The following is a 26,887-nucleotide window of genomic DNA, read 5'->3' as shown; positions in this document are numbered from 1 at the left end:
TATAACAACAAAAATTCCACTTTCTATCCAATATTTGTTTCCCACTTGGCAGCTGTGATTTCTTTTCATACTGAGTAGAGTGAAAGCTGACTTGGCAGATTGTATTTATCAATGTTCCATTTGCTAAACCACTCCAGCTAGAAACGTAGCTGTATTGTCAAGAGCATTAAGTGGCACACTTATATTATGTGAAAAACTTGTACAGAAGATAGCATCCATACATGCAAGTAAGAAAACATTTGAGGGAGGGTGGGGGGAGAATACAGAAAGAACAACAAAAAACAGTTCAACACTTAAAGATTTGTCATTTGTAATCCCTAAAGTGGAAGTTTATCTTCCTCTCTAAAGCACATAGTGAAGATTTCCTTTTTTAAACACTACACATACACTTCCTGAATTCCTAAACTCTCTTCCACACTACAGCACCAAGCAGGAAATCTGGCAAAGTTCGGAATTTGACCAATCATTCTGATAACTGCCAAATCTGATAGCTTTTCAAATATTGTATTAAAGCAGTCCTGTGTTCACTGTCACCAGAAATAAGAAATTCACAGGACTAATTCAGTCTTTAGTGATGCTTTCTGTGAACAGCTAAAGGAAAAACAACACAGTTACACAGTTTAGAACACTGGGAACAACTGTACTGACAAGAAAGGGAAAGAATAAAATTCTGAAGACAGAAGAGCCATAAAACCTCATTATAACACTGACATATGTTTCTCTGTATGTGTATACATTTATGTTTGAACAGCTTTACCATGCATGGTATTTATAGTAGATCTAATAACACAGCATTTTTTTTTTAATAAAAAAGCAAGTCTTAACATATCTCAATGCTGAAATCTTAATCTATCAGGCCCCATTCAGTTATAAAATTTGTAATGGTTGAGCAAGAAGAGGTACTCAAAACAACCCACTATAAATAAAATTTACTACCATAATTTTAATATGTGATTACTTAATTCCTGATCAGAATCACTTTCAATCCAGTAGAATCATTTTGAATTTTTTCTTTCAGTTTTATAGCTTTCTTATACTACAACCAGATCCCTTCAGCACTGAGCTAGCATCCTGAGATCATCACAATTAATGATTTTTACCAAAGCTGGCAGATCTAACAAAAGTAAAAATTTGTTTACAAACAATAGCATTGCAGATTGAGTAGCATTACAAACGACATAAGAAAAAGATGGGGGCAGATAGACAAAATTTTCATATCTAACTTTACAATCTCTTCCAGTAGATATGAATATGAAGGACAAAATGGAGTGGGAGCACAAATACGAAGAACAGCATCACTTACCATTTCCTGAGATGCATACTTCGGATCTTCAGGATCAACTGACCAGTAGCAGTAGTCAAAGCTGAAGGCGGCAGTCTTTTCTCTTGAGTCCCAAGTGCCATCGAGCCTGCTGTCAACCTGATAACAGAAGGAAAAAAGTCAGACTTCACTCCAAAGCTGAATAAAATGCAAGCATTTTAGAACTAACAGGTAGTTTATCTAGGATCTGTATTGTGGAAAAGGAACAACAAACAGTTACTTCTCTTTGTTCATTTTCCTTTAACTCACAGAGTGAGGAGGCAGCGATGACAAACCTGCTGAGAAATTTTTGCAGAAGAATGTTTGCTATAAATAAGGTTCTTCAGCCTAAATACAATCAACAATTATGAATCTCCACAACATCTATATAAAGAGAAAAGCTGTATAAACCTTTTCATATTTCTCAGTAGAGCTGAGAAAGGCAAGAGAACCACATCACAGAAATGAGGCAGAAAAAGAGCCAAACAAAACCCATTTTCTCACTCTGTATTTAAAAATCCAAGCCTACTCTCCCTTTTCCCCTTTGCTTTGTCATATTGACAAGTTAAATACATCTTTTGGTATGACTGCATGCTACAAATACATCCACTGAATTCATCAATAACTTTATCATAACCTTAGCATGTGCAACAATATAAGCAGAAGATTCAATATTACTCCATATCTAAACAAACTTCCTCACTGATGTCACCACAAACCAGGGAGTGACTATCCTGCCTGTCAGATTACTGTATAAATGGCATTAAATGCTGAAGACTAACATCAACTGTAGATCTACAGGGAAAAATGAATCTATAGGCTCATCTGAGGGTTTTGTGGTGTTTTTTGTTGTTATTGTTTCTTTAAGCCAAGAATCAGCAAAATAAAGTGACAGGAGTAATGCCAAAGTATCTTTGAATTCGACAGGTTATGTGTATTTAAAATCTCACTTGATTGTACTTGATCCAACATAATATCTTTAGGATCAAAATTTCTTCAGCTAGACTTCACACCTTAATGAGCCTGCTGATCATCTTTACCATGCTTTGATTCAGAGATCTTTTTATTAAGTAATCTTTTATTTACTTAAATTTTCTACACCAATAGAAAGACAGGAAGGAAATACTGCAAGCTATCACAACTTTTAAAAACGAAAAGCAAAAGAACCAAACAAAAAACCCCCAATCCTTTCATCTCAAGGAGATGTGCTCCTGCCTGACAGAAGAAAACCTGTGCCTTGTAAACTTGGGCATCCTTTCTAACTTGCAAGGTTTTCTTTCGTTTTTAACTACAAAACAAATGCACTTCACGTGCAATGCAAACATGAGTGGATAAATACTAGTTTGTGCACTGCAGTAAGCAGTCTAAATTTAGTTTATGCATTAAAAAACTCACCAATTATGAAACCTTGGGAGAGAAAACATTCACAAGTCAGCTCTTGCACCTCCAAACAACCCTGCCCAGCCTACAGAGCCTGCTTTGACTTCCCAGTGCCCCAAGGCAGCCCATAGATCCTCTTTAAAAACTAGAATTTAAAGTTCGTTGGGTCACACAGCTCAGCTGGGCCCACTCACCCAGCTGTGGGCCTCTACCTGCCTGCAGTCTGACCCAGCTGGCGGGGGTGGGGTTGCTGCAGCATCGCCATAGCAACCAAAGCCCTCCCCAAGAAAATTAGGGACAGCTTGCAGCTGGAAAGCAACTGCCTCTTTGAGAGCTTAATTATACGTGCAAAGAATTGGGGAAAATTGTTCAAGGGAGTAGTGAATCTTGGGTTCTGTAAATACAGCTTTGCAAAGTCACTCACACCTGACCAGGAAGGAGATCACTGCCAGCTTTTAGTCCTATTTTCAGGAGAACTGTTGTCTTACCAATGGTAACTCACAGCCAGAACAATGGCACTTTTGCTGACTGAACTAAACAAGCTCTGGAAGCATCAGCACCTCAACACCAGCCCCAGTAAAGAAATGCAATATAAAGATAATTAGCAACAGTTTACATCCATGAGACATTCCATACAGCTAGCCTTTTTCCCCCTTCTGTCTTTAAAAAACAACACCCACAGTCATTAACAAAAAGTTATAACAGAAAACCGTAAAAAACTCAAAGACCATCCATTCTATTTTTCCCCGTCTTTCTCTTCAAAACCTCATAAAATATTTCTCTTGAGCCAACCAGCTAGAATAACTGGGTTCCTCACAGCTATAAAGAAACACAGAACACATCCATCTCTTAGAATCCCACAGTTCATTTATTTGCTTTTCAAGCAGACAGAAGTTTGACAGCACAAAATTACTTGGTTTCCATTTCATTAATTTAGTAAAGGCACACAGCAGTTTTAAGTCATTTAAGAGTCCAAAACACAGGGTTGATTCCTATGTATGTAGACTCCAGAGCTCACAGAGGAAGACAGCCACATTAATTTTATTCTAATAGCTCTTGGTCTTTTGCTAAGGCCTGAAGCGTAGCTGAACACATTTTACTCCATTTCACGTAAGCCAGTCACATTCCAAGTACAAATAGGAGAGGAGGGAAACAGGGAAAGAAATCATCCAGATGTTGGTAACAGTAAGATAAGCACAAAATCATAAACAAATTACCAACAGCTTTGAATAATGGCCTGCAGTCAAAGCACAGTAGCTTCGAAAAGAACAAAATACAGAGAACAGTTAGATGCTACATTCCCTGACAACATGAAAAAAAAGAAAAAAAATACATTCTAGAGCTATGCTAGTTTAAATGTACCCCTTAGTATTTCCTTCAAAATGATCAAGTGGCCAAACAAACACAGCAAAGCATCACACCAGGATTCTTACAGGAGAAGCATAAGAAAACAAAAGGCATACCTTGACATTTCTGACTGTTGTCACTTTGTCGTCAACTTCTACAATCACTCTTCCTCCTTCTGCACACTCTCTGGAATCAAACACATTCAAAAATTCATTTGAAATACAAAGACACAAAGATGCATTTCAAATTCATAAACTCTAGAAATTTGCATTTCCTTTCAAGAGTTTTAAAACAGATACAAAACACTTCATAAAACACTGTATTCCTAAAGGGAATGTAACTTCACCTCAAAAACGTACACTGGCATTGTTACTCTGAAGCAGAGTGAAGCCCCTGTAGACTGGCAACGTTTTGTGGAGTAAGGATCCAAGTCACAGACCAAGACAGAAGTGTTGTCAGATATTATCATCTAGTTTTCACCACATAGTTCTCAAGAAAGTTCTTTTTGGCAAAACAAGCCTGTCCTGAAATGTAAATAGACTGATTGCTCCACAGCTGCAAAGCACCATACACTCCTATATGTTATTTGCATAAAATCACTTGGTAATCACCTGGTTTGGCATCATCAGTTTAGTTAGAAGGCAGATAAGACAAAATGAGGGTTATAAAACTAAAATCTGATAGACCACTGATAGACCATTCGTGACTCCAAATCTCTGTTTTAACGGATTTCTTTACATTTGTACAGGATGTAATTACTTTCTAAGTCAATTTCTCCTTTCTTTGACAGCTAACTTTCAGCCAGAACATAGCACAGTGCAGCCTACCTTTTGGTCAGTTGAACAGCTTTGCTCAAATCTCAACTGAAAAAATACACACCAAATTTCCAATTCCAAACAAATGGAAAATTCAAATAAAAGGTCACTCTAGGTTACTTTCAAATATTTAACCTCATCTTCTATAGTTGCTGAACTGTTCCAGATGAAGTTTAAACATAATTAGAAACACCTGCCTGAAACAGGCATTCATGCGTGGAACAATTCTAGTAACTTTCAGTAGCTTTAAAAGTAAGGGTATTCTCACAGAACATGTAAGAAAACTTCAACAACAGTCAGCACCTTCAGTCCCACCAGTACTAAATTACAAGAAACTCATTGCCTTCAGCCCACACTTGCCATACAAACCCTACAAACGTGTATTTATACGGTTCTAAGCACCAATACACTCATAAAGTCATTACTGAAGATCCAAGATAAAGAAATTCCAAATACAAGATTTTAAAGGTATAAAAATCATTCTCAAATATAAAGTTAAAATGCTCATATTTATATACTTATAATATAATGACAGTACAATAGAAGCAAAAGAAAATCCAATTACCACACCACACTCTAGCACAGGGTAATGATGATTCTTCACTATGTAGCAGTTGAGTAGCTTTGTTCAAGACTCACACTAGAAAGCCAGCAGCAAACAGAAATAAAACTAATCCCTTGCTCTGGATGTAGGTTCACTGCCTACTTTACTTATCTCAGCTGACGGCTATTACTGGAAGGGACAATTGGTGTTCAACATGTGTTCTCATTTCTTTTTGTGTCTGTGCACATGTGTGTCTGATCTAGCAATCACACCCCCATATAGTGACTCAGATCAGCTGTGATCAGAAAACAAACACGCAGTTGCCAAAGCAAGAGAAAGTACATGGGTATGCAGTGGTGGAACAGAGAACGCTTTTGCAGCAGCTTACACCTGGGAGAAAGGGAACGAGTTCTTTCTAAATAGAATCAGTAAGGTTGGCAAAGATTGGACTAGATGACTTTAGAGACCTTTGCCAACAGGCCATTACCACCAATACCGCCCATCAAACCCTGTTCCTAAGTACTACATCTACCCATTCCTTAAGTGCCTCCAGGGATGGTGACTACACTACCTCCTGGGTAGCCTGTTCCAGTGCCCAAACACTCCTTCAGAGAAGAAATTCTGTGACAGACCAGTAACAAAAATACAAAATGCAGCAGCAGGGCTGCAACAAGGAGCTACAGGAGAGACCCAATGGAAGCAAAGCTACTGTGGCCAGTCCAGCCAAAACTGGAGGGGAGCTCAATGGAAAATCTCCTTGAGCAGCTGCTAGTCCTTTGACAAATCATTTTTGCAGCCCATCAAAGCAAACACAATCCCAGAGAGACAGCAGATGCTGAAAGACCTGGAAGAAGGAGCCAGCAGAACAGAATCATGGGAGGATCAAGGCTCCCTCAGAGCAACGTTTCCACATCTCGCTGGATCGCACAGAAACTAGGTCAGATTGCAGAGTGCAGAAGTGCAAATAGGTACACAAAGCTGGAGAAAGCAGTGGGTGGGAAGAAGGGCAGTTGTTTGTTTTAGGCTTTATAAAATGTGCACCGCTTCTCCTCCACCCTCTCAAATAACAGTCATGCACTTAGAGAACAAAGGAGCTGACTTTTGAAAGTTGCACGTTTATTTTAAAAACATGTACATGCAGTAAAACAAAAACACTGGAGTCATTAGCACTAGACATGTAATACAACAAAACAGCTTCTACAAATAGAGAGCACCAAATACTTGAAGTAATTAGACATAATAAAGCCAAAATATGCCACTCAAGTACGTGAGAAATCCTGAACAGTTCTTGAAAGAACGCAGTACACACCTTCTCATACAAATCTTAAAAATAACCCTGCAGTTCATTTCTTGCAAGCATCCTATGCTTTTCCTTCCAGTGTCCATGACTCAAACTAACTCCAAAACCAATTTCAGCCTCAAGAATTCAGCACTGACAGTTGATAGTGCCTTCAGCCATGAGAGCTTCTGTACCCACAACCACAACTTTCCCCAGCACAGCATCTCTCCATGACATTGGCATCACCTGTATCCTCAGCCTTGCTGCTGTAACCTGGGAAACTCACAAGCTACAAACAGTATGAACACAGTTCCTTTGGCTAATGCAGGATTTATTTTTAACGTATTAGCAATTAAAAAAAAAAAAAGCAAACAAAAAACCACCTAAAATTTGTTTTCAGTGTTTTTCATTATGCAGGACAACCAATACCATTTGGGATATTTCTTACTAAGTCAGTATTTTACTGGGTCTTGCAAAAAAGGAGAGCACACCCAGTCAGCAACTTTCCTACCAAATTCAGAACAGATGTCAATAAATCATTTAAAAATCCATATTGAAGCCAAGTACACAAAGTTCACCAAGACAACACGTTGCTATCCTAGACATACAGCTCAAGTTATCTACAGAGCTTTCACTGGCTCTAATAATAGCTGAGGCAATCCGATAGACAAAAATCACCATCAGTGTGGCTTCCCCCTAGTGTTCTTTGCAAATATAATACAGCATCAAAAATAGGAATATTTGGTGCAGAGAAACCTGAGCCATTGCTGGCACTCCATCAAGATAAAGGCCTGCTCAAATGGTCAACGTTTTCTTGATCGCATTCAGACTCTTGATATGTATGTTGATGAGAAGCGCTGGATGGGCTCCTCCGGTGGCCCTGTCCGCACCAGTTTTGAAGCCTTGCACTGCTATAACAAGAGTGCCAGGCATCTTCCTGGAGCAATCCAGTGCTGCTCATGATTCACCAGTGCTTCGAACAGCCTTGAAACGACACTGCTTTCTCTCTTAGACAGAGGCACTTGGGGGAAGAGGGAAGCAGAGAGGAAAAACTCATCTATACCGCCAGCACCCAAGAAGTATGAAAGGAGGAGGATTTAAAACAATATTGCACCCCGGACAGTCCAGTTTCAATCAAAGCCGATAGTCTTCCACCCTTGATTCCCCAGCTGCTTACTGAGTAACAAGACATTCATCAACTTTAGCAAAAAAACGTGCCTACGCCATGTGATTTCCTTGGAAATCAGAATCTAGATATACTGGTCAGTTTTCATTCCAATAGGACAGAACCACAGTCCGTGATCACAGTTAAACAAGTGACTGTTTCACTGAATGCTGCAATGCACCCTCATCTCTTGCCTAATTATTTATCTTATTCCACCACAATCAGCTCCGACAGCGAACAATTAAATTCTAAAAAACAGACATTCAAAACTTTTTTAAAAAAGCTATAGCGCAGATAGAAAGATGACAAGAGAATTTTAAAAGAGAAGGATTAAAGAAAAGGAAACAGGGGAAACTCTACCCAAATTCTACGTGCGCAGTGTTTGTATCTCACAGTGTACTGCACAAAGGTCTCACAAGTGCAGCTTCCAACCTCTGCACCATGCCCAGGGCAGATGAGCAGTGATATCTATGCGTACAGTCACATCTTCTTACATTAACACAGTTTTTCCTCAGAGAGAAGGCGTGGTATTAGAAATCAAAACTGCCCAGCAAATAACCTTCCAAGTCTATAATTATATTATGTTTGATATTATTTTGCTGCATAAAACAAAAAATCTGTCCCTGCTCCAAATAATTCTGATGTCCATAAAGTACTTACAGGACTTGGTGCTCTATGAAAATGAAAAATTACAGTTAAAAGAGTTTCAAAAGGCTGTGGTGATGTTGTTTTAGGATGTTGTTGCAGATGCTTTCGCAGACAAGAGAGGCAAAGAAAGAGTCAGCCTCTTACTTCAGACATCAGACCCACCAGCAGCTAGCACCTTGTGCTCCGCCCAGCTTGCACCAAAGCAGGCATAGGGCTGTCACATAACATCAGCAGAAGCATCACTGTCTATGGCTGCAGTAGCCTTGCCGCATTTGGATGCTCAGAGCACACAGAGTCCTGTCCTTTTAAGAAGCCAGAAAGCTTGTCCCATGGAAAAGTTAGAAAACGTGCTCTGTGTGACTGCAAGAATACATCTGGGAAAGGTTGCTGATGCAGTGCCCTTATAAAAACACAGATGTTGCTTATGCAAACGACCTGTTAATGCCAAGTATAGTTACTAAGAGAAAAGAGCAGCCATCTCAGTGATAGTTTACACAAAACTTTAAATAATACACTAGGCAAAGGAAAATAACTAATTTGAGTGAAAGAAGGGAAAAGAAGCTAAGGTAACCTTAACAATAGGCTAGGTTACAAAACAGGACATGTGAATGTTAAAATACATTTCTTTGGGATAGAGAACTCCTTTATAAACACAAAATCAGTTTTCTTAAAAAAAAAAAAATCAGCTCTTCTGTGGAAAAACAAAACAAAAAGCTTGAAATCATGGACAATGCAGAACCAATGCAGTTTGTGCAGAATTTCAGACACAACTCTTGGATGTCTGAGACAGCTTTCCCACCATACAGCCAGGGCAGAAGACACTTCACTGGCACATCTGTATTCAATGGCACGCCTTAGTCTGAACTTTGTAATAACATGAGAGGTATCCTAACAATCCTGAACAAGCTAAAAGGTGTTTCCTACTCTTGCATCTGTCACCTATTTTTTCCTATATTTAGACCTTTTCCTTTCACAGAAACATTCCAGTCTCTTAGAAATCACGAGCAACGTCACCATTCTCTCAAAAATAAAAAATAAGCAAAAAAAAAAAAAAAAAAAGAGCAAAGAAAGAGAAAAGAAAAAGCAGTATTTTGTCCTGTATTTGACAATTACGTCCATGTGGAACATATGCCAAATAATAAAACCAAATCCTGCTTCATCCATTCTCCAGATAAATTTTCATCTCTTACATTAGCACAAGAAATGTGTTAAATATATACATATTTCTAAGTAAGTTATTTCAATTTACATCCAGTAAAGCACTTACTAGAGATGATGGAGATGATGGCAACACTCCAATAGCAGCTAATTTCTCCAACATGTATTTGAGCTTTAGAGTTTAAGTTAGTCAGAGAAAAGCAACAAAAAGAAGAAAAAAAAAGCTCCCATCTACCATTTAAATGGAAAACATATATCCTCTCCTTGCAAACCCTGTTCTTTTCACCCAAGAAAAATATAAATACAACCTTTTTTTTAAAAAAAGAAAAATTCTCTAAAAATACAGAAAAGCTAACTTAATCAGAAACTGAAATTGTAAACAAAAATATAAATGTATTAATGATGCCAACACCTCATGTCATTACACTTCAGATGTATGTAACACAAGTGTATATCAAGTTGAATAAACTATGGGAACTGTGGGTAAAGTTTCCCTACTACTACCCCGGACAAGTACTCTCAAGCTCACAGCTATCATGTCTATGGTCTAGAGATCTCATACTGAACTCCTCCTTCCTTACCCTGCCCTCAAGCCTCGTTACCTTCTGCCATAATGACCATAGGAAGGCCATTAGAAATCTACACCATAGATGGCAGCAGTAATGACAAAAACTGCTGCTGCAGCTCAGACTGTGACAGTGAACACCCCCACAGCTGGAAGCACAGCTCAGCTCAGCTTTGCCACTTGTGACTACCCAAACATTTCTTCAGTGCTCCCATTTGCCAGCAGGATGGGATCAAGAATTCCTCAGGGGACAGGGGGCTGGAGCAGCAGACTGGAGGCCTTCAAGTCACAGCCTGGAAACAGGCAAAGCACAAAAAGTCGAGGGCAGCTTTTGGGTTAATTCACTAATTTAGCAACTCTTTCACTGACACGTCATTGAGGCTCATGGAGAATGGTGAGCTCATCTATGAGTTAATAAAGATACCAAGAGTACCTTTCCATTAAAGGGTCCTCGCCTGTCTCTTCTTTACCAGGTTCCACAGGCAACTGAAAAGAGTTTTCCGACAGCAGAACATACTTTCTGTTTTGCTGGGTGCTACACATGCAGCTCCCAAACCTCAGGACCCATTTCTCAATACTCTCTGTGACCTTCTCAGAAAGCATGCCAGGGGAACTTGCACGCCCTAGTGCCAAGGTAATTTACCCTGTTCCTCAGCCAGCCATGCAACTCTCATGTCTGGATCAGATCCAGTATCACACCACCATGCTGCAGCATATGCCACAGCAACATAGGAGAAATTGGAAAGAGTGCCCATATCCCTACTTCACAGAGTTACATGTTAGCGTTGCAAGCATTTCTATCGACAGCTTTTACCCTTCAGCCAAAAACATTAGGCTTCCATTACAAAGGTTTGATATCTAACAGACCAAGCAAGAATATATCTGAAAATAAACCACAAAGGGATTTCACCAGTTCCTAGCTCCTGCTTCACACCTGGAAGTTATTGCTGTAGTCAATTTACTGCAGCCGTTCAAGTTTCCATATTTCATTCTGAGGAGTGAACATGGTTATGCACGAGTACCTGTGTACCCATAAGTAACAAGTTTACTTTATTTCTTGGTACTCAAAATGGCAAACGTGTAATAAAGATTTTCAGAAGCAATGCCACTCTGGGGAACATACTGGCAGGATTTCACTCTCAGGACAATGCACTGATGACAAAAAATAGCATAGTCTTTTACTGTATAACGGATGGCATTACGAAGAACGTTGGCTACAAGCTCTTAAAAGCTTAAGGAAAGGAAAAACTGCATTCTGCACAACTGTATGTGCTTTTTAGCTTCTGGGGATTATTTGTGCGTAGGAGTTCTCTGTTGAAGAATGCATTGTGATGGGCACTGTACAGGCACAGAACAAAAAGACCTCTCTTTACTTGGCCTTATGCTAAGTAACAAATAGCAGATGTGAATAATACGGATAATAATAAATGGATACTTTAAAGAGAAAGTAGGATTTTATGATCTCCCATAGACCTTTTAACTTCTGAACACTGTGTAAATTTAAGTTGCAAAACCAGAGTTCATCCGCTCACATATATTAAATGTAGCAGCGAACAAGTTTGGATAGTCTAGAAATGACCACTAACACTTTGGTGCTAGCCTTTGCTCACAGCTTTTTAGAACTCTTGAAAATGAAAACTTTAATCACTGGAACTGCAGTTGCACACACAACAGTACCTCAATCCAGCTTTACTCAAAGAGTTTTTGTAGAAAGCTTTTCCTTCCAAAGTACCTTGGAGGTCCCCAGAGCTGTGGCAATCTGTTAATGGCCATCACAGCTGTGTGTATCAAGTGTGTGAGAGGTGCATGTGACCAGAACATGAAGATGGTTTAAGAAACTAGAACGAAAAGCATGAGCCTCTACCCCCACTGATCTCTCTCAGGGTTACATTAAGTATTCAAGTATTTGCTATTTGCCTCAAAATCATTATGTTTGGGTAACTTTTGTCAAGGCCAGAAAGCAAGTTCTCCCACCAGAGCCTTCACAGACAGCATTGAACCACTTCCCCTTCCCTTTTATAAAGTATAAAAAGCCATCTGGAATGTTTTTTGCTGACCTCAGCTGTGGCAACACAGTACAGGGAATAAATAGCTTATGGCCTGTATGGTCAAATACCACAAGCCATCAGTGAGGTTGCCACAGGTGGAGCAGTGGAGTTATTCAACATCTGCCTGTTACACCTGTGAGCTTCCCTCTTTCCTTTGTTGCATCTCCACGTCAGTGTCTTTAATTTGCCCTTGTAGAGGAGGCTGTCTGGGATCCCATCCACCCCTCCAAACTACGCTCCTATCACACCACTGACCCTCTCAACTATGCCAAAGGTTTCCCTGTTCGTCACACCTCACCTGACAGAGCTATGGGCACAATTTAACGCTACGATGACATATGCATAGTTACCTACTACCCACTGGGGAAGACACATTAAGCCAAATGCGATGTAAAGCCAAATGCTATTGTGGGAGAAATGTCACTGGCTGCACAACGAAATACATCACTAAGTCAAACTTCGAAGCTCTTTCAACCTCTGGTTAACCCTGCAAGACTCTGCAAAATGGTTCCATGAATAGCTTGATCTCTTTACCAGGTTTTCATTTTAATGTCAATACTTCCACGCTAGGAATAATGAACAATACAGAAGAAAATAAAATCAAGGAATGCCTCCAGCATTAAAGCACCACTAAGCATTGAAAGGCCAAACTTAGCTTATTTCCGTGCTGCAACTTGTCTAAAAATACACCATCAACTGTCAAAACGTGTTCCATTCACAGCTGTGTTATAGATCAGAATTATATTTTAAAAAAGAAACATGTTTGTGTAATATAATTACCGATTTTTACATCCGTTAAGTACGAGCCAAAAGGTAAAACACAACGAGAACTCCTCTCCGTAGGAGGGCCATTTACCACAGACCCGCGAAGCCAGAAGACGCTGTGTGGGACTCACGCTAACCGGGAAGGCTGCCCCACATCAGCGCTGCCCTCGGAGCTCGGACCCGTCCTCAGATCACTTCCCCCTGAAGCGCTACAGCACTTCTCTAACAGCAGAAGCAAATTCCTGAACGCTAAAATTTGCTTTTCCTTTCTTTTCCTCCCCAAACTTCCGAACTTCGCACGGTTTTACTGACGCGGTGCAGCGGCCCTCCGTGCTGCTGGTAGCTGTCTCCGGGCCGTGCTGCATGCCGGCCGGGACCACAGCCGAGCAGCCGGGAGGGAGCAGAGCGGAGGGGCAGAGGGAATATCCGGCCCCCGCCTGCTCGGGACAAACAGCCACAACCAAAGGGAAGAGCACGTTCCCTCGCACTGGGTGATAATCGATCTGCCTGGAGGAGCTCCGCGACAGAAACCGAGCAACCTCCTCAGCTCCTCAGCACTCCTGAGGGACACATCCTGCCTCCTCACCCGACGCTGCCCACCGCTTGCCCGCCCCTCGGCCGCAGCGCTGTACCTCCCCGGCCCCTCGCAGCCGTCCCTTCGTGAACCCCGCCGCACCTTTTGCTCAGAGGCCGGACCCGCACGGCCACCTTGACGTTTGCCATGGCTCGCCTTACGCCTCGCAGCCCCGGTCCCGCATCACGCCCCCGGCGCGGCCACCCAGCGCCCGGGGAGGAGCCGCCCCGTCCCGTGCAGCTTCGCCTCGCCCCGAGGGCGGGAACACAGCGGAGCCCACCCCGGCCCTCCTCGCTTCAGCGTCAGGGGAACCTCCGGAGGGAGTCGGGGAAAACCCTGCCCTGAACAGCTGTGCGGGCCGGGCTGTAAATTTTGCAGCCCTTCCAGCAGCGTAACTGGGCATTTTTGGTGCTTATTTAAAAGCCAGCCGGCGGTCGCTGCGCCTACCGTAGGTCTGGCGGGATAAGGAGCCAGGAGGCGGTGCTCGCGCGTTGCTCCGCTGCACGTGCACTGCTGCAGCGAGCGCCCGCGGCTCAGGCGCGAGCGCCGACACGCGGCCGTTGAGGCACGAGGCCCCCGGGGCGGGCGGTGGTGCCGTGAGGGCGGGAGCGCGGGCTGTGAGGGCGGCAGCGCGATTGAAGGCAATCTCAGCCTATGGAACTGACAGAAGTTTTGTCAGTTATAGGTCATATAGGCCATTTAAAACAACCCTACACTTTGTACTTAAAGTGTAGCTCTCCTCATGAGATCATGTTTCTTAAACTGCAGAATTATTGAATCGAAATGAAAGGTACCACAACACAGAGACCTTCCAGACTGAAGTTCTTCAGACTCAACGCTCTGCCCAACTCGTGACCCTCCACAGAGATATTAAAACAAATCCCTACACACTGTGAATTGCTGTACATGTCAATAGGTTTAATGACTTCATTTGACCATAGCTAATGGCATTAGCTAAATTCTACCATCTCCACAGTCAACTCTCCAATAATGGATAAAGTAGATCAAGGAAATACGTTCAACTTTTTGGATATAGGAAAATGTGCATATTAATCTGTATTTCAAGGAATTATGGTGAACAAAGTAACCATAACTGTCCTCATCCTATTTCTCAAAGTCTTAAGTTACAATAGCTTTAATTTACCTGATGTAAACCGTCACCATAAGACAATTTGAAACAGGTTAAACCTGTGATAAAGGCACTGGACTAAACGTCTGGATTCTGTTTAGTTTCTGTTATCTCCCATCTCAGAAAAAGGGAAAATACAGCTCTTCTGCAACTGTGTGGAAGACCTTTCCTGAATCAGAATGACTTTGTGCTCAGATTGCACAATGTCATATACCAAGTGTTCACATGGAGACTCCATTAAGGCTTCTGGGACTCAAACTCCAGCTTTGTTCTCAGATCCTTTCTCTTGACATTCTGCTCCACTTCATCCAAGCTGTTTGTCTTTTTAACTTCAGTCAGCAGCAGCAGAAAGGAAAGCAAAAGGAAATTCAGTTGCACTTGTATATTACATTAGAGAATTTTTAAGCTATACTTGGACATCATACCCCGTAGAATGATGTAGCTCTCTGAAAATTTCAAATATTTAATATTGGGTAGACCAATTACAAGTAAATCTGATTAGAGTGTGTTCAACAAAGAGCCAAGTATTTCTTCCTACTTTTTTTGATGCAGCTCCCAGATAAGTTTGAGTGAAATTTGTGTGGCCATGAGCCACCTGGTGGCTCCTTTGAAAAATTAAAGGGCTTCTTTTTAGAAACTGAAATCAAAAAGTTGGGCATACAGAGAATTCAGATAACAAAGGCTGCAGCAATAGAAAGGAATACATTTGCATCACATCCAGTTTGATCCAGGTCTTCAGGATGAAACTGGACATCCTCCAAAGACAATCAATCTTCTTGATTTATAGATGTCCTGCCAGTGACGTTTTACCAACACATCTTTCAACACATAAAAGTTACTAAGGCTGTGAACTGCAACCATCAACACTCTCGCAAAAAAACTGACAGTAATACTTGTGTAAAATGAGTTGTATTCTAAGAAGGTCACTCAAGACAGGGCAAGCAATAGAAGAGACTGAATAAAATAGCTATCACTGTCATAGAAATCAGGGTTACAAATCAGAAGAACTGCTACACATTACCAAGTCCATTCCTTGCTTTTCCAAACAACATCATCATACCTCTAATATGCTGCAACTTAAAACTAGTAAAATTTCTTAGCTGGAATATTTAAGTTCCAGTTTACACTTCCACAGCATTTTGTATCATTGTTTTGTTTTTAAATGTAAGAATCCACAACAAAATAAAAATTAAGACTTAGTTCTTGAAATCTAGTACTTTTATTGAAGTTTTATAATGACATACAAAATACAGTGTATTATCAACATACCTCTAAAAATGAATAGAGGTTCTATAGCCAACATGTGAGAAATATACAAACAAATTTGCTCTGAAGATAAAGGCTCCAAGAGACTTGACAGTTTCAAAGAGGAACTCTCAAAGAGTCCTCTCAATAGTTTGTCTACTTACAAGCTACCGCACAGCCTTTTATCATTTGTTTCTGTTTTCAACTAGTTGGAAAACACTGAACTACAATGTCTGAACATAAATATAGCTATCTACAAAATCCCTGTTAGCTTAAGGCACAACTATGTTGCAGTTTCCACAGGAGACTTGCATGGCAGTTCTTCAAGCAGTTATCTCATATGAAGAAAAACATCATTTGTTAGGCAGATAAGCCCAAGTCCAATTCAGCAGTATTGCAAATGCTGTCAGAATATACTTCTTTTTGCACTTCTCTCCACTGCACTATTTGCTCGGTCAGCTCTTCCAAGTCTGTTACCAGCACCTCTGTTTTTGTCAAAGCAACATCCTGAAGCAGAAGAAGATGGGATTTAATCTCTACGCATCCTATCAATCTAGCAGGAAACAAAAAGACACTAGGCAACAAAACAGCACTGAATTCTTAATGCTGGAGAAGATAAAAGGCTCAATTATTTTTTTTTTGTCACTCACCAGATTCTTCATGAAAGTTGGTACCTGAGGGATCACTCTTACAGTCTGCAAATGGTTTTCCAACTTCTCAATGAAAGTCACAGCCTCAGTCAACAACTCCACTACATACCTGTAGCCAAGAATGTATTCTGAAGTTGTGCAAAACAACGAAGGATTTATTACTTGCAAAGCCTTAACTCTTTTCCCTATGGATTTTCTTAGTCCTCTTCTCCAGTTTGATTCGAGTTCCTAGTCATCTAATTAACTTCTGTGCAATTACAACTCTTCTGCAACTCTCAGGAACATGTAGGGCAGGAGTTACAGAAATAAGTATGCACTTCAGTAGCTGGACTAGATTTTTAGACCCTGAGAAGAAAGACTAGTTTTAAAAACATGTACTATGTAAATCTGAGAATCATCAACACATTTATTCTGCGCAAGTCATAATGGAAAGATACCAAAGCTGGAATAGTGATTCTTACCTATGCAGAAGGATAATGAATCGAGCATTTTACACACTCATTTGAAAGCACGTATTTTTTCATCGTGTAATATTCAGAAGACAAATCAACTAAGCAAATAGTCACAAATAATAATTATCACTACTGTTCCATGAATTTAGCAGTTAGTAGAATTTTAGCTTTTAGCTTTGGTCTTGCTATCATTTTACCTCTTCTTGATGCGAATTAAAGTATATAATGTTTACTGCCCATAAGTTAAAATTGTTTGATTGAATCAAAATTAAACAACTATTATTTTTTATATGCCTACTTGTGGAAATCAGCTTTAATAGGCAGCGTCTCTTGACATATGGGCTTAATCAGCCTCTGCCTAAGTCTTTTCTTCTCTTTCAGTACTGCTTCCAAGTGTCTGTTCACATCTTGCAATATCTGGTATTTTTTACCTACAAAATAAAATTGCGAAGTTGAAGCTACTGTCCTGATAGAATAAGAGCAACATTTCTTCAGCAGAAAGACGGAAAAAAAGTCTGATCTACTGCTCAAGACAACTTACAGTTAAGAAACTTATCATTACTCCAAACTACTTGTGCTGGATTGTATAGAATTTAACATCAACACTCACCTTGAGGAAAGTCATACATATTTTTTAGAGATACAGCTTTATAACTGCTTTACATTGTATACAGCTCTACGTAAACACACTTCTTAAACTATACCATATGATAGCAATTTTACAATATACTTCACTATCATAACACGTTATTAGCAAACTAGAATCTTTTTAAGCATCCATCAAGACAAAATGGAAAAATAAAAGAAATTAATCCTTATGCTCCCAAGAAAAACTAAATAACCTCCCCCCCAATAAATAAACAAACAACAAATAAGCAAATAAGGTAATTCTGGGGTCTACAGATGGAGCAGAAATGCATGCATCAGGTTACTGGAAAATCAACAAAGCAGCACACAAATTAAGGGAAGGAAAACAAATTACTGATGATTTCAGAACTCCCAACGCTCCATTGAACTTGGGAAGCTGAAGACACAGAGACACACATGACTACATACATACATACATACATACACACAAACACATACACACACACCCCTTCTACTTTAAGTCATTTTGATGAGATTCAAATATTATGCAAGCATTCTTTTGGAGGAAGTTAACAAAACACCTGCCACCTTTAACAAGCTATGCAGTGAAAACAGCTGCAGTCTCTTCTAGGAGCATGATGAGCACTATGTAGTCAGACAAAACAGTCTGCTGATGCGCACCTTTAACACTCTTGGTGTTTTTACAGTACAACCACACTTACTTAAATAAAATGGATGAACTATGTCTGCTGTCTCCATCTCCAATTGCAGAAGTTCAGTTTCCAGTTTCTTCTACAACAAAAATCAAATAAAAATGCATCTTAAACATACTTATTTTCTTGGCTCTCTTTAGGTGGGGAGAAGAAAGGGAGGAAGGATTAAGAAGGGGGATGGTGCAAGTGTGAGAGAGTAAGAGTTTGATCACATACATGACAGCATGCTATCAAGCTCTCTCAAGTTTTAGATTCTATTTTTGATTAAGAAGACAGTTTAAAAAGAACAAACCAAAAACTGCCAGCACACAAACACAAGAAAATCACTATTTGGTGATGTATTGGGAACTACTGCTGCAAAAGACAGATTCTGCAACTCATTCCTAAAACACAGATGCTTACAAGTCCTACAAAGCAGTTTCATAATCCATATCCTGCTCAAGAACCTCATAGCCCAAGTTTTCTCCCTTTGGAGAAGATAGTTTTGCGGTTTTGATCACCTTAAACTGAGAGAGAACCTCTCAGGAGAATCTTAGCTTTAATTATTTTCAACAGTAAATGAACACAAAAGCAACAGGTATCTTCCTGCGGCAGAAAATTAAGGTCATTTTGGCTAGATAGGAAAAGACTGAAGGAAGTACAGAACAGAACAATATAGTCTTTCAGGGCACAGAATTGTTGCTTTGCAAGCAAGGATAAAAATTATTGTTTCACTCATAGCATACTGAACATTTGTCAGAGAGAGTACTTTGTAAGCATATCCTCTCAGCAACAGAGGCTACACAGCCACTCTACTGGGAGCTGAAAGTGTCCCTTCTTTCTGTCAGTCATTTGGGGCGATGCCAGTTAATTCATTCTCCAAAAAGTTGAAAGCTGAGTTTATCACACTTTTGCAGTAGCTGCTGGAGCCTACAACACATAATTTAATAGACACAGTCTGCATAGCAGCAAGCAAATGCTCAGAAAACATCACCATAAAATACAAATCAACAGACAACTCAGGCAGTAGGGAGTGACTAAGGTTACCTCTTGCTAACCAAGAAAATGGTCCAGTTACCTATGAAGAAACACATGTTTGGGGAATGTAAGTGACCTACAGACTCTTATTGGTTTTTCAGAAAGGTGACACTTCAGTCAAAGACACAAACTGCTACATCTTTCCAGTTACAAGGAAAACTTATGTCATCATTTCAATCTTTGTTTTCTGACAAGTAAGCCTCCAGAACACGCACACATCTGACAGTGGCACACTGCAGTTTGATGCCTCACTGTTGATATGTATTACTTGTATGTACGGGATCCTGAACGCTTGTTGACAGAAGCAGAGGCCAAATGTACCTCATTGATTTCTGCTCGAATGTTTGCCATTTTTTCCCTCTCTGAAAACCTCGCAAAGCACTCGAATTCTTCACAGGCTAAGTCCAATGTCTCCTGTGAAAGGAATGCAACATGAAAAGGCACAGTCAGCGGCACAAAGGCAAATTCTCAATATTGGCTTTTAACAATCTAAACTTACTGTTAGGCTATCACGCTGAGCAAAAGAGTTCTTCTAAACAACAAATAAAACACAAGTGTTACTTTGGGAACATCAACACAAGCTAAAAAACCCCAAATCATAAAGGACTGTTCTGAGGGCACTCCCTAAGGCATTTACTCGTCATGGGAACACACTAGAGGACGTCTCCAGAGCAACACACGTTTGCAGGTACCGTTACTCCTAGGAAGGAAAGTCACCATCAGCCAAAACGTAAGAGAAGCAGACAACGGTTTGGGTTGGAGGGACCTTAAAGCCCATCCAAGTCCCACCCCGTACTGCAGGCAGGGCTGCCCGGCACCAGCTCAGGCTGCCCAGGGCTCCAGCCAACCTGGCTTTGAACGCCTCCGGGAACGGGGCATCACGGCTCTCTGGCCAGCTGTGCCAGCGCCTCACCGCCCTCTCAGCGAAAGAGCCTCCCCTTTTAGTTGCAGAGGTGCTGGAGGGAGCTCCGCGCGGCCCCGCGACGTACCCGGGTCACGAAGCCCTCCGCCACGCACTTCTCCAGCACGGCCGCGATCTCCGTGGGCTCGCCCGACCCCCAAGGGCCGCAGTCGACCGGGCCGACGCTCCGCCGCCGACGCTGCCTCAGCCCGCCGCAGGCCCGCCGTGCCTTTTGGCGGGGCCCGGGGCTGGAGGGCGCCGTTGCTGAGGAAACCAAGCGGCGGAGCTCCGCCATCCTGAGCGACCCGGAAGGGCGGGCGGCGGGCCGCCGCCACGGCGGGTGTGACGGCGGGCTGACAGGTTCCGCTTCCGGAGGAGCCGTGAGGGCTCCCGGCGCTCCGGGTCTCGAAGGGAGGGGGAAAGCGCGGCCTGAGGCGGTTCCGACGCGAGCCACGGCGGCCGCCTGACTTCGTCGGGATCGGTACGTGGCTGCGTCGGGGCTCCCCGCGTCGCTTCTGGGGCCTGGCGGTGCTGCGGCCTGTGGCTCGGTGCGGGCTGTGCCGGCGTGAGCTGCGGGAGGTGGGTGTCAGTAACCGCGGGGGGCTGGAGAGAAGGGAACGGTCTGCGGGAAATAAATGCTTCCAAGGCAGCGTTGAAGGCAGCTCGGTGCTGGTAGGCGCCACTGAAATCACGGACAGCCACTGTAGGGAATATCCTTACGCTGCTCGGCCCCCAAAGAGAAGTGTGGAAAGCATGCATTTTTTTTTCACTTAGTTTTAATCGCATTTGTTGCATCATTTTGATTTGTAGACTGCTGTAATGAATGCATCTTAAGTGAGGTGAATATCCTAAGATCTAAATTTTAGACAGCACACATAAAAGAGAAAAAAAATTGCTTTATGATGCAGAATTTGGGTCGTGGTCCTCCATCACAGAATAAGAGAATCTGTCTGAAAGCACCACTCGGACCCCGTACACTTGAAGAAGCATTAGGATGGGAAACAGTGCATTAAAAGCCCACTTGGAAACAGCACAGAAGACGGGTGTGTTCCAGCTGACGGGAAAGGGACTCACAGAGGTAACATACCTGTAATGACATGTGGCTGTTTGTTGGTGGGATGGACACTTCTGAAGAGGAATTCCCACTTAGGTGTGGTCACAGTGCACCACATACGCATATTTCTCATGGATAGGGATGAATAGTGTTATCAGAAGAATGTTTCTTTTTTCTTTTCAACAGAGCAGATTTTTGCTTACACTGTCTTCTGGTTGAGGATTTGCCTGTCAGGACGTATGCAGGCTTCTGATCTTATGCTTAGAAGTGAACATACCCTAAATAACTAGGAGATACAGCATTGTGCTGTTAAAAAAAAAGTAAGAAAAAGGCTTGGAACTTCAGGAAAAATGTAATTTTACAACTGCACTGTTATCTAGAAAGATCCTCCACAATTTTTCATGCTTAGATGTTTGTGCTGCATTTAGCTGTAGCCTGTACAGGATGTTCATTTGGCTGCAAGGATCTTGGATTTCAGTATGCAGAAATCATCTTGACTTTGACTCAATGGCAGAAAAACAAATAATATCTTGGGACTATAAGTCTGCTAAGAATTCGCAGGATAGCCAAAATTCAAAGCTGAAAATACATGTAGTAAACAAATTTGTCAACTTATTTCCGCACTATGATGTCCGGACATTGTGATACATATTACAGTATGTAATAGCAATATATGTTTTTCACTTAAAGTCTTAAAGCTTATCACTTGAACATTTGAAGCTGTATCAACTGTTTAGACGGTGTATCTTTTTTCTTTATCCTAGTTTCCTGAAGAGCTGCAGAAGCTAACAAGCAACTTAAGGACAATAGATTTGTCGAACAACAAAATAGAGCTTTTGCCACCACTCATTGGAAAATTTTCCTTTTTGAAGAGCCTTGTTCTAAACAACAACAAACTGAGTATGCCTGCTAATTAATATCTCCACAGATTTTTAAAATAATACCTGACTTCTCTGATCAGAAACTAAATGTAAGGATTTAACTTGCACAGGATGTAAATGGGAAGCTTAGTCACATAAACTGAAATCTTTGGAATTCATGTAAAGGAAAAAATCAAACCATAAGTTCTGCAGTACTAGTTGCCAACTTAGTTGTATTATCAGTTTTACAATAACATGTAAGTACAAAAACCATATAGTTTCTGTGCTGTGACTTGTCTGATCTGAAAGGTTAACAGTGTCAGGTAGTTTAGTATTTGCATAGAAAATGGGTGCTGAAGATGGCCTGTGGAGAATGTTGTTGCCCACTGATTAGTTGTTGCTGTTTCTTTTGGACAAGCACGAGTGGAAGTTCAATAAAATTCAGGATATGTTTATGCTATGAGAGATGCCGTCTTTTGGACGATAAACAAAAATTTTGCCACTTTATGGAAAAATCAGGCTGAAGTGAAGAAGCCAGCTATTTTTGTGGGTTCATTTATTAAGTGCCTTTTTGAAAAACAAATGTAATTTACAAACCTCTTTGTTTCTGTAGTGCAACTCGGGAGTGCTACAGGTTAGACATGCGTAGATAGAATGAGGATGAACTTTAGCAGTACTTACTTGCTGAGACTTCTCTGCTGGTCTGATATAGCATGGCTTATCTGAGAATTTACTAGTGAGTGAGTTGAGCGATACCTTTAAAGGGCTGCAGCAGACATGAGGCTATGAATTGTGTGGCAGATGAAATGTCATAGAATACACTATGTATTCTAAAGTATCATTAGTAGCATTAAATACTCCAAGCAGCATTTTCAGCTCATGGTTTGAAGGTCTGTCTTGTCTGGAGATTATTTTTAAGGTATTTTTAGAAGATGTTTAGAAAGCACATCTTGTCAGCGAGCTTAAGTTCCTAGGCAGGGATCTGTGCTTTCATTGGAAAACGTAGAAGAATGCTGTGGGAAATTATGGTAATAAAGCACTGTGGTTCATACAGAAATATATTTGATATTAGTGGTTATAGAAGTTTACTGATAATTTTTTAGGTCATCTCTTTGTTGTGTGGTTTATTTCTAGCTGTTCTACCTGAGGAACTGTGTAGACTGAAAAAACTGGAAACACTGCACTTGAATGGCAATCACTTGAGGCAGCTACCAGCTGCATTTGGACAACTTTCTGCTCTCAAAACCTTGAATCTTTCTGGGAACCAGCTTCGGACTGTGCCTACACAACTCTGTGGTCTTCGCCATTTGGACGTGGTAGATCTTTCCAAAAACCAGATCCAAAATGTACCTGACAGTGTGGGAGAACTGCAGGCCATTGAACTCAATTTGAACCAGAACCAGGTCTGGTAACAGATGTTATGGGCATGTGGATATGGTTGTTTACATTACACAGTTTGTCCACAGAACACAGACTGACACCATCAAAACTTTAGAAGATGCATCTCTACACAGAAGTAGACTGCAGTTTGTGTACTAACACATTCTACTGCCTGATGTTAATAGCTAACATATCCTGAATTTGATTATATAGAAAACATTCAAACAGATACTGAGGATGAATCTGACAAGCTGATGTATAAGTTGCCTGTTATTATGGAAGAATCTAAGTTACTTGGCTTTCTTTGAACATTATTGCTGCTTATGTACTGCTAACTAGTTATTGTTAATATAACCTGTATTTGCAAAATAATTGTTCCATATTAGTCTGAAGCACAGACCACTCGAAGTAATCATGGATAACTAATAATTTTAATCCTTTTTTTTTAAATTTCTACCAGATTTCCCAGATCTCAGTGCAGATCTCGCACTGTCCACGCCTCAAAGTGTTGCGTTTAGAAGAAAATTGTCTAGAACTTAGCATGCTTCCTCAGAGTATCCTCAGTGATTCCCAGATCTCACTGCTTGCAGTTGAAGGCAACCTCTTTGAAATCAAGAAACTCAGAGAACTGGAGGGTTACGACAAGGTTTGTATATAGACATACACTTTGTTTTTTTTTTTTTTTTTTAAGAAGCTTCTGGTGAATTCTTCACATAACTGCAGTATGACTGGAAGCATCATTAACTGCTTAACTTAATCAGTTCACCCTTAACCCTTCAGTTTGACTTCAGCATTCTAGAATATCAATCCATTACAATAAATGATAGAAAATGGTTAGATATATTTAAGTGTTGCTTAAATGTCTTTTGTTTTTCTTTGTAGTACATGGAACGATTTACAGCTACAAAGAAGAAGTTTGCGTGATTTTGTTCTGGTTGTGTGTATCCCTGGTAAGAAGAGTTAGTGACTGAGTCACCTGCTTCACTGACGTAAACCAAGACTGATAAAGGAGATTAGAGTATCTCCTCTATTAGTTGTATACAGTCGGTAAGACCACATTGAATAAACTGGAACTAGAGAGCACAGGTATTGTACTGATGAACCTGCCCAGGGGCCAGTTTTCTTTTTGAGCCACTGAAACTTTTAACACAGTACACATTCTCTGTTGTCAGGGCTTGTTCTTCTGTAGAGAAGGGAAAGAATATTTCAGATTTGCCGGTTTCCCTTTGTCAGGAAGCTGCCAATTGATTTCTATGAGAATTATTTCTCTTGGAATCATCTTTCAACAATAGTACATGGAAGTTTTGCTTCCAAAGCAAATTCAAAACGTTGTATATTTTGCAGTAAGCACTCTTCTACAGAGGACTTCCACAGATGATGTTTTAGTTCTTAACTTATAGAAATTTTTCTATGAAGCACAGAGTTATAGCTAAATTAATTTTTATTAACTGCCTCTAGTAAACAAATCATGATTTGAGCATTCTTCATTCATACTTCTCTGTATGGACTTTCTTTTCCCATAAGCAAGAATTGCACTACAGTCCTCTACTGCTTGAGTTATGTCAAATAAAAATGAAGTTCACCTTCAGTGTATTCAGTAAAAATGTATACTGCTGGAAAATGTTATATCCTTGCACTGACTCTTAGTGAAAGTCTTAGCTGTCTCCCTGCTGCTGCTGCCTTACTACCAAAAGCACCTAGAAAGAACTGAAGATGTATGCAATTATTTAACTTATACTAAAAAGGAAAGTGTATTTGTTTATTTTAGTAAATTGTTTTCAAAAACTTATTTCAAGCTTACTTGGTGTACCTGCTGCTGTTGTCACTTTAACCAGTAGTACTAAGCTGTCACTACAAGCCACCACTTAAGATACACTGTTTCATCAGTTGCTGTTAACAGTTTACTTCAACCCTTTGAGAAAGCAGAGAAGTCAAATAAGTCAACACTTAGGTAGCAATTAAGTTAACATTCTCAGAACAGTGAAATAGGAACTGTATTAGGTGCATTTCTTAGCAAATGAATATGGATGCACTCTTCCTAATGAAGTGGTCTTCCAGTCTCACTACATTACATTAACTATTGTTCTATACATAACCTTTCATACTTGTGGTAAGAAAGGCATTTAGACATTCAACTCCTTGAAGTTGCAGGTGTAAAAATTACACGTAGTCCATGTGTTAAGCCATCTGCAACTAAGGAAAATGAAGTGACCTCTGTGCCACTCCACTGTTTTTCCTCAGTATACTACTAATCTTAATTATATAGTTATTGTTTGTTTTATAAGTGCTTAGGAATACTGAGTTCCCCGGTCCCATTGAAGACTTATTTCATTCTTACACTGTAATACTTATTATAGTATTTCAGGGAACATCAATTATCTCAAGGATGGATATGATCCCTCATTAAACAGGTGTCATGACCTGCAAGTTCCCCAGACTATGAGTGCATAAGGATTGCAATGGTAGACTTAGAGAATTCTATAATGTGCAAGGAGAGGTTTTATTTCTTACTTTTTAATTACCGGACTCTACTATTTACCACCAGTAAAGCAAGTATGTACTTATGATTAATTACTTCTAAGCACACATATGTTATTTCAAGCATTACCAGTCTGCTGTAATACTTGCCAAAGTGCTCTCAGGACAGTTGATAGTTGATGAGGGACAAAGTTTCACTTTAGAGATGATCTGCCTTGTAGAGTCCAGGGTCAGCAAGGTGTTCAAATTCCAGGGTCTTGCCTATCCCTTAGATCTCAAATAGAGAAGTTCTCTCAGGGGAGTCATCAGAAAGAAGTTCCATTTTGAGTAGACAGCAAGTTATTTTCGGTTGGTAGGGACACAACTACCTGCCATTGCTAGATTTTGTTTTCTTTTTTTTTTTTTTTTTTTGCTTTTCCAAAGCTTCCTCCCACCCTTTAAAATCAACAAGCAAAAACAACACCATTCTCTGATGAATTTCTGCTTTTTCTAGAGGGAGACCTGTTCTTACAGTTTTGTTTTTATACTTCTCTGAGGTACCCCAGATGTCTCAGGCACCTAGTTGCACATCAAGGATGGTACGGATTCCTGGGCTAGTAGTTCCTTGCCTGGAAGACATCTTCTGTTAGTATTGCTGCCATTATAACCAGGTTGCTGACAGCAGGGAACCAGTCTATGCTTAAGGACTCTCCAATTCCAGGTGCTATCTTCTACAAGAAGTAGCTGACAGGAAGACAGTATTTACTATACTACTTTGTTTTGCATGTCAGAATAATTGCAAGGCCAGTTAGTCCGAAACTTGTTTCTCTATATTAATACACTCCACAGATTG

General features: G+C 40.6%; 3 protein-coding genes across 7 annotated transcripts in view; 1 reads left to right on the top strand and 2 right to left on the bottom strand.

Annotated features, from left to right (window-relative positions):
- STARD9 (StAR related lipid transfer domain containing 9) overlaps positions 1-13,801 on the bottom strand; it is a 98,209-nt gene extending 84,408 nt beyond the window's left edge. The window contains exons 1-3 of the mRNA XM_421162.8: positions 13,691-13,801; positions 4,144-4,213; positions 1,304-1,420 (exon numbers count right to left, since the gene is read on the bottom strand). Coding sequence (XP_421162.5) covers positions 1,304-1,420; positions 4,144-4,213; positions 13,691-13,737 — 234 coding nt within the window. The 5' untranslated portion in view covers positions 13,738-13,801. The remainder of the gene's footprint in view (positions 1-1,303; positions 1,421-4,143; positions 4,214-13,690) is intronic.
- Positions 13,802-15,917: 2,116 nt separating this feature from the next.
- HAUS2 (HAUS augmin like complex subunit 2) lies at positions 15,918-20,602 on the bottom strand. Its single transcript, NM_001199667.2, has 6 exons — positions 20,372-20,602; positions 19,704-19,796; positions 18,375-18,444; positions 17,363-17,495; positions 16,613-16,721; positions 15,918-16,469 (listed from the first exon to the last, which is right to left on the bottom strand). The coding sequence occupies exons 1-6, from the start codon at positions 20,576-20,578 to the stop codon at positions 16,323-16,325; spliced, it is 759 nt and encodes a 252-aa protein (NP_001186596.1). The 5' UTR covers positions 20,579-20,602; the 3' UTR covers positions 15,918-16,322.
- LRRC57 (leucine rich repeat containing 57) lies at positions 19,904-25,366 on the top strand. 5 transcript variants are annotated; one of them, XM_040700951.2, is made up of 6 exons: positions 19,904-20,112; positions 21,192-21,361; positions 22,102-22,237; positions 23,332-23,600; positions 24,038-24,223; positions 24,460-25,366. In XM_040700951.2, exons 2-6 carry the CDS (start codon positions 21,278-21,280, stop codon positions 24,499-24,501), a joined length of 717 nt encoding a protein of 238 aa, XP_040556885.1. In that variant the 5' UTR covers positions 19,904-20,112; positions 21,192-21,277; the 3' UTR covers positions 24,502-25,366. The 5 variants fall into 5 exon arrangements, with proteins under 5 accessions (XP_040556885.1, NP_001186597.1, XP_015142565.1 ...); NM_001199668.2 differs by lacking the exon at positions 19,904-20,112 and adding an exon at positions 20,628-20,764; XM_015287079.4 differs by lacking the exon at positions 19,904-20,112 and adding an exon at positions 20,655-20,764 and having other exon boundaries at positions 21,219-21,361.
- The last annotated feature ends 1,521 nt before the right edge of the window (positions 25,367-26,887 follow it).

The sequence above is a fragment of the Gallus gallus genome, chromosome 5 (assembly GCF_016699485.2).
Source record: "Gallus gallus isolate bGalGal1 chromosome 5, bGalGal1.mat.broiler.GRCg7b, whole genome shotgun sequence".
Taxonomy (NCBI): Eukaryota; Metazoa; Chordata; class Aves; order Galliformes; family Phasianidae; genus Gallus; species Gallus gallus.
Note: the sequence above shows the minus strand (reverse complement) of the source record. Positions and strands in the feature narration are given on the sequence as shown.

Excerpts from the sequence above, each read along its gene's own strand:
- HAUS2 (NM_001199667.2), bottom strand. The coding sequence starts at position 20,578 with ATGGCGGAGCTCCGCCGCTTGGTTTCCTCAGCAACGGCGCCCTCCAGC. Across the intron at positions 18,445-19,703 it reads TTCGAGCAGAAATCAATGAG|AAGAAACTGGAAACTGAACT; the intron begins GTACATTTGGCC and ends TTTTTGTTGTAG. Across the intron at positions 16,722-17,362 it reads ATTAAAGCTGATTTCCACAA|GTATGTAGTGGAGTTGTTGA; the intron begins GTAGGCATATAA and ends TCTTGGCTACAG.
- LRRC57 (XM_040700951.2), top strand. The coding sequence starts at position 21,278 with ATGGGAAACAGTGCATTAAAAGCCCACTTGGAAACAGCACAGAAGACG. Across the intron at positions 21,362-22,101 it reads CGGGAAAGGGACTCACAGAG|TTTCCTGAAGAGCTGCAGAA; the intron begins GTAACATACCTG and ends TCTTTATCCTAG. Across the intron at positions 23,601-24,037 it reads TCAATTTGAACCAGAACCAG|ATTTCCCAGATCTCAGTGCA; the intron begins GTCTGGTAACAG and ends AATTTCTACCAG.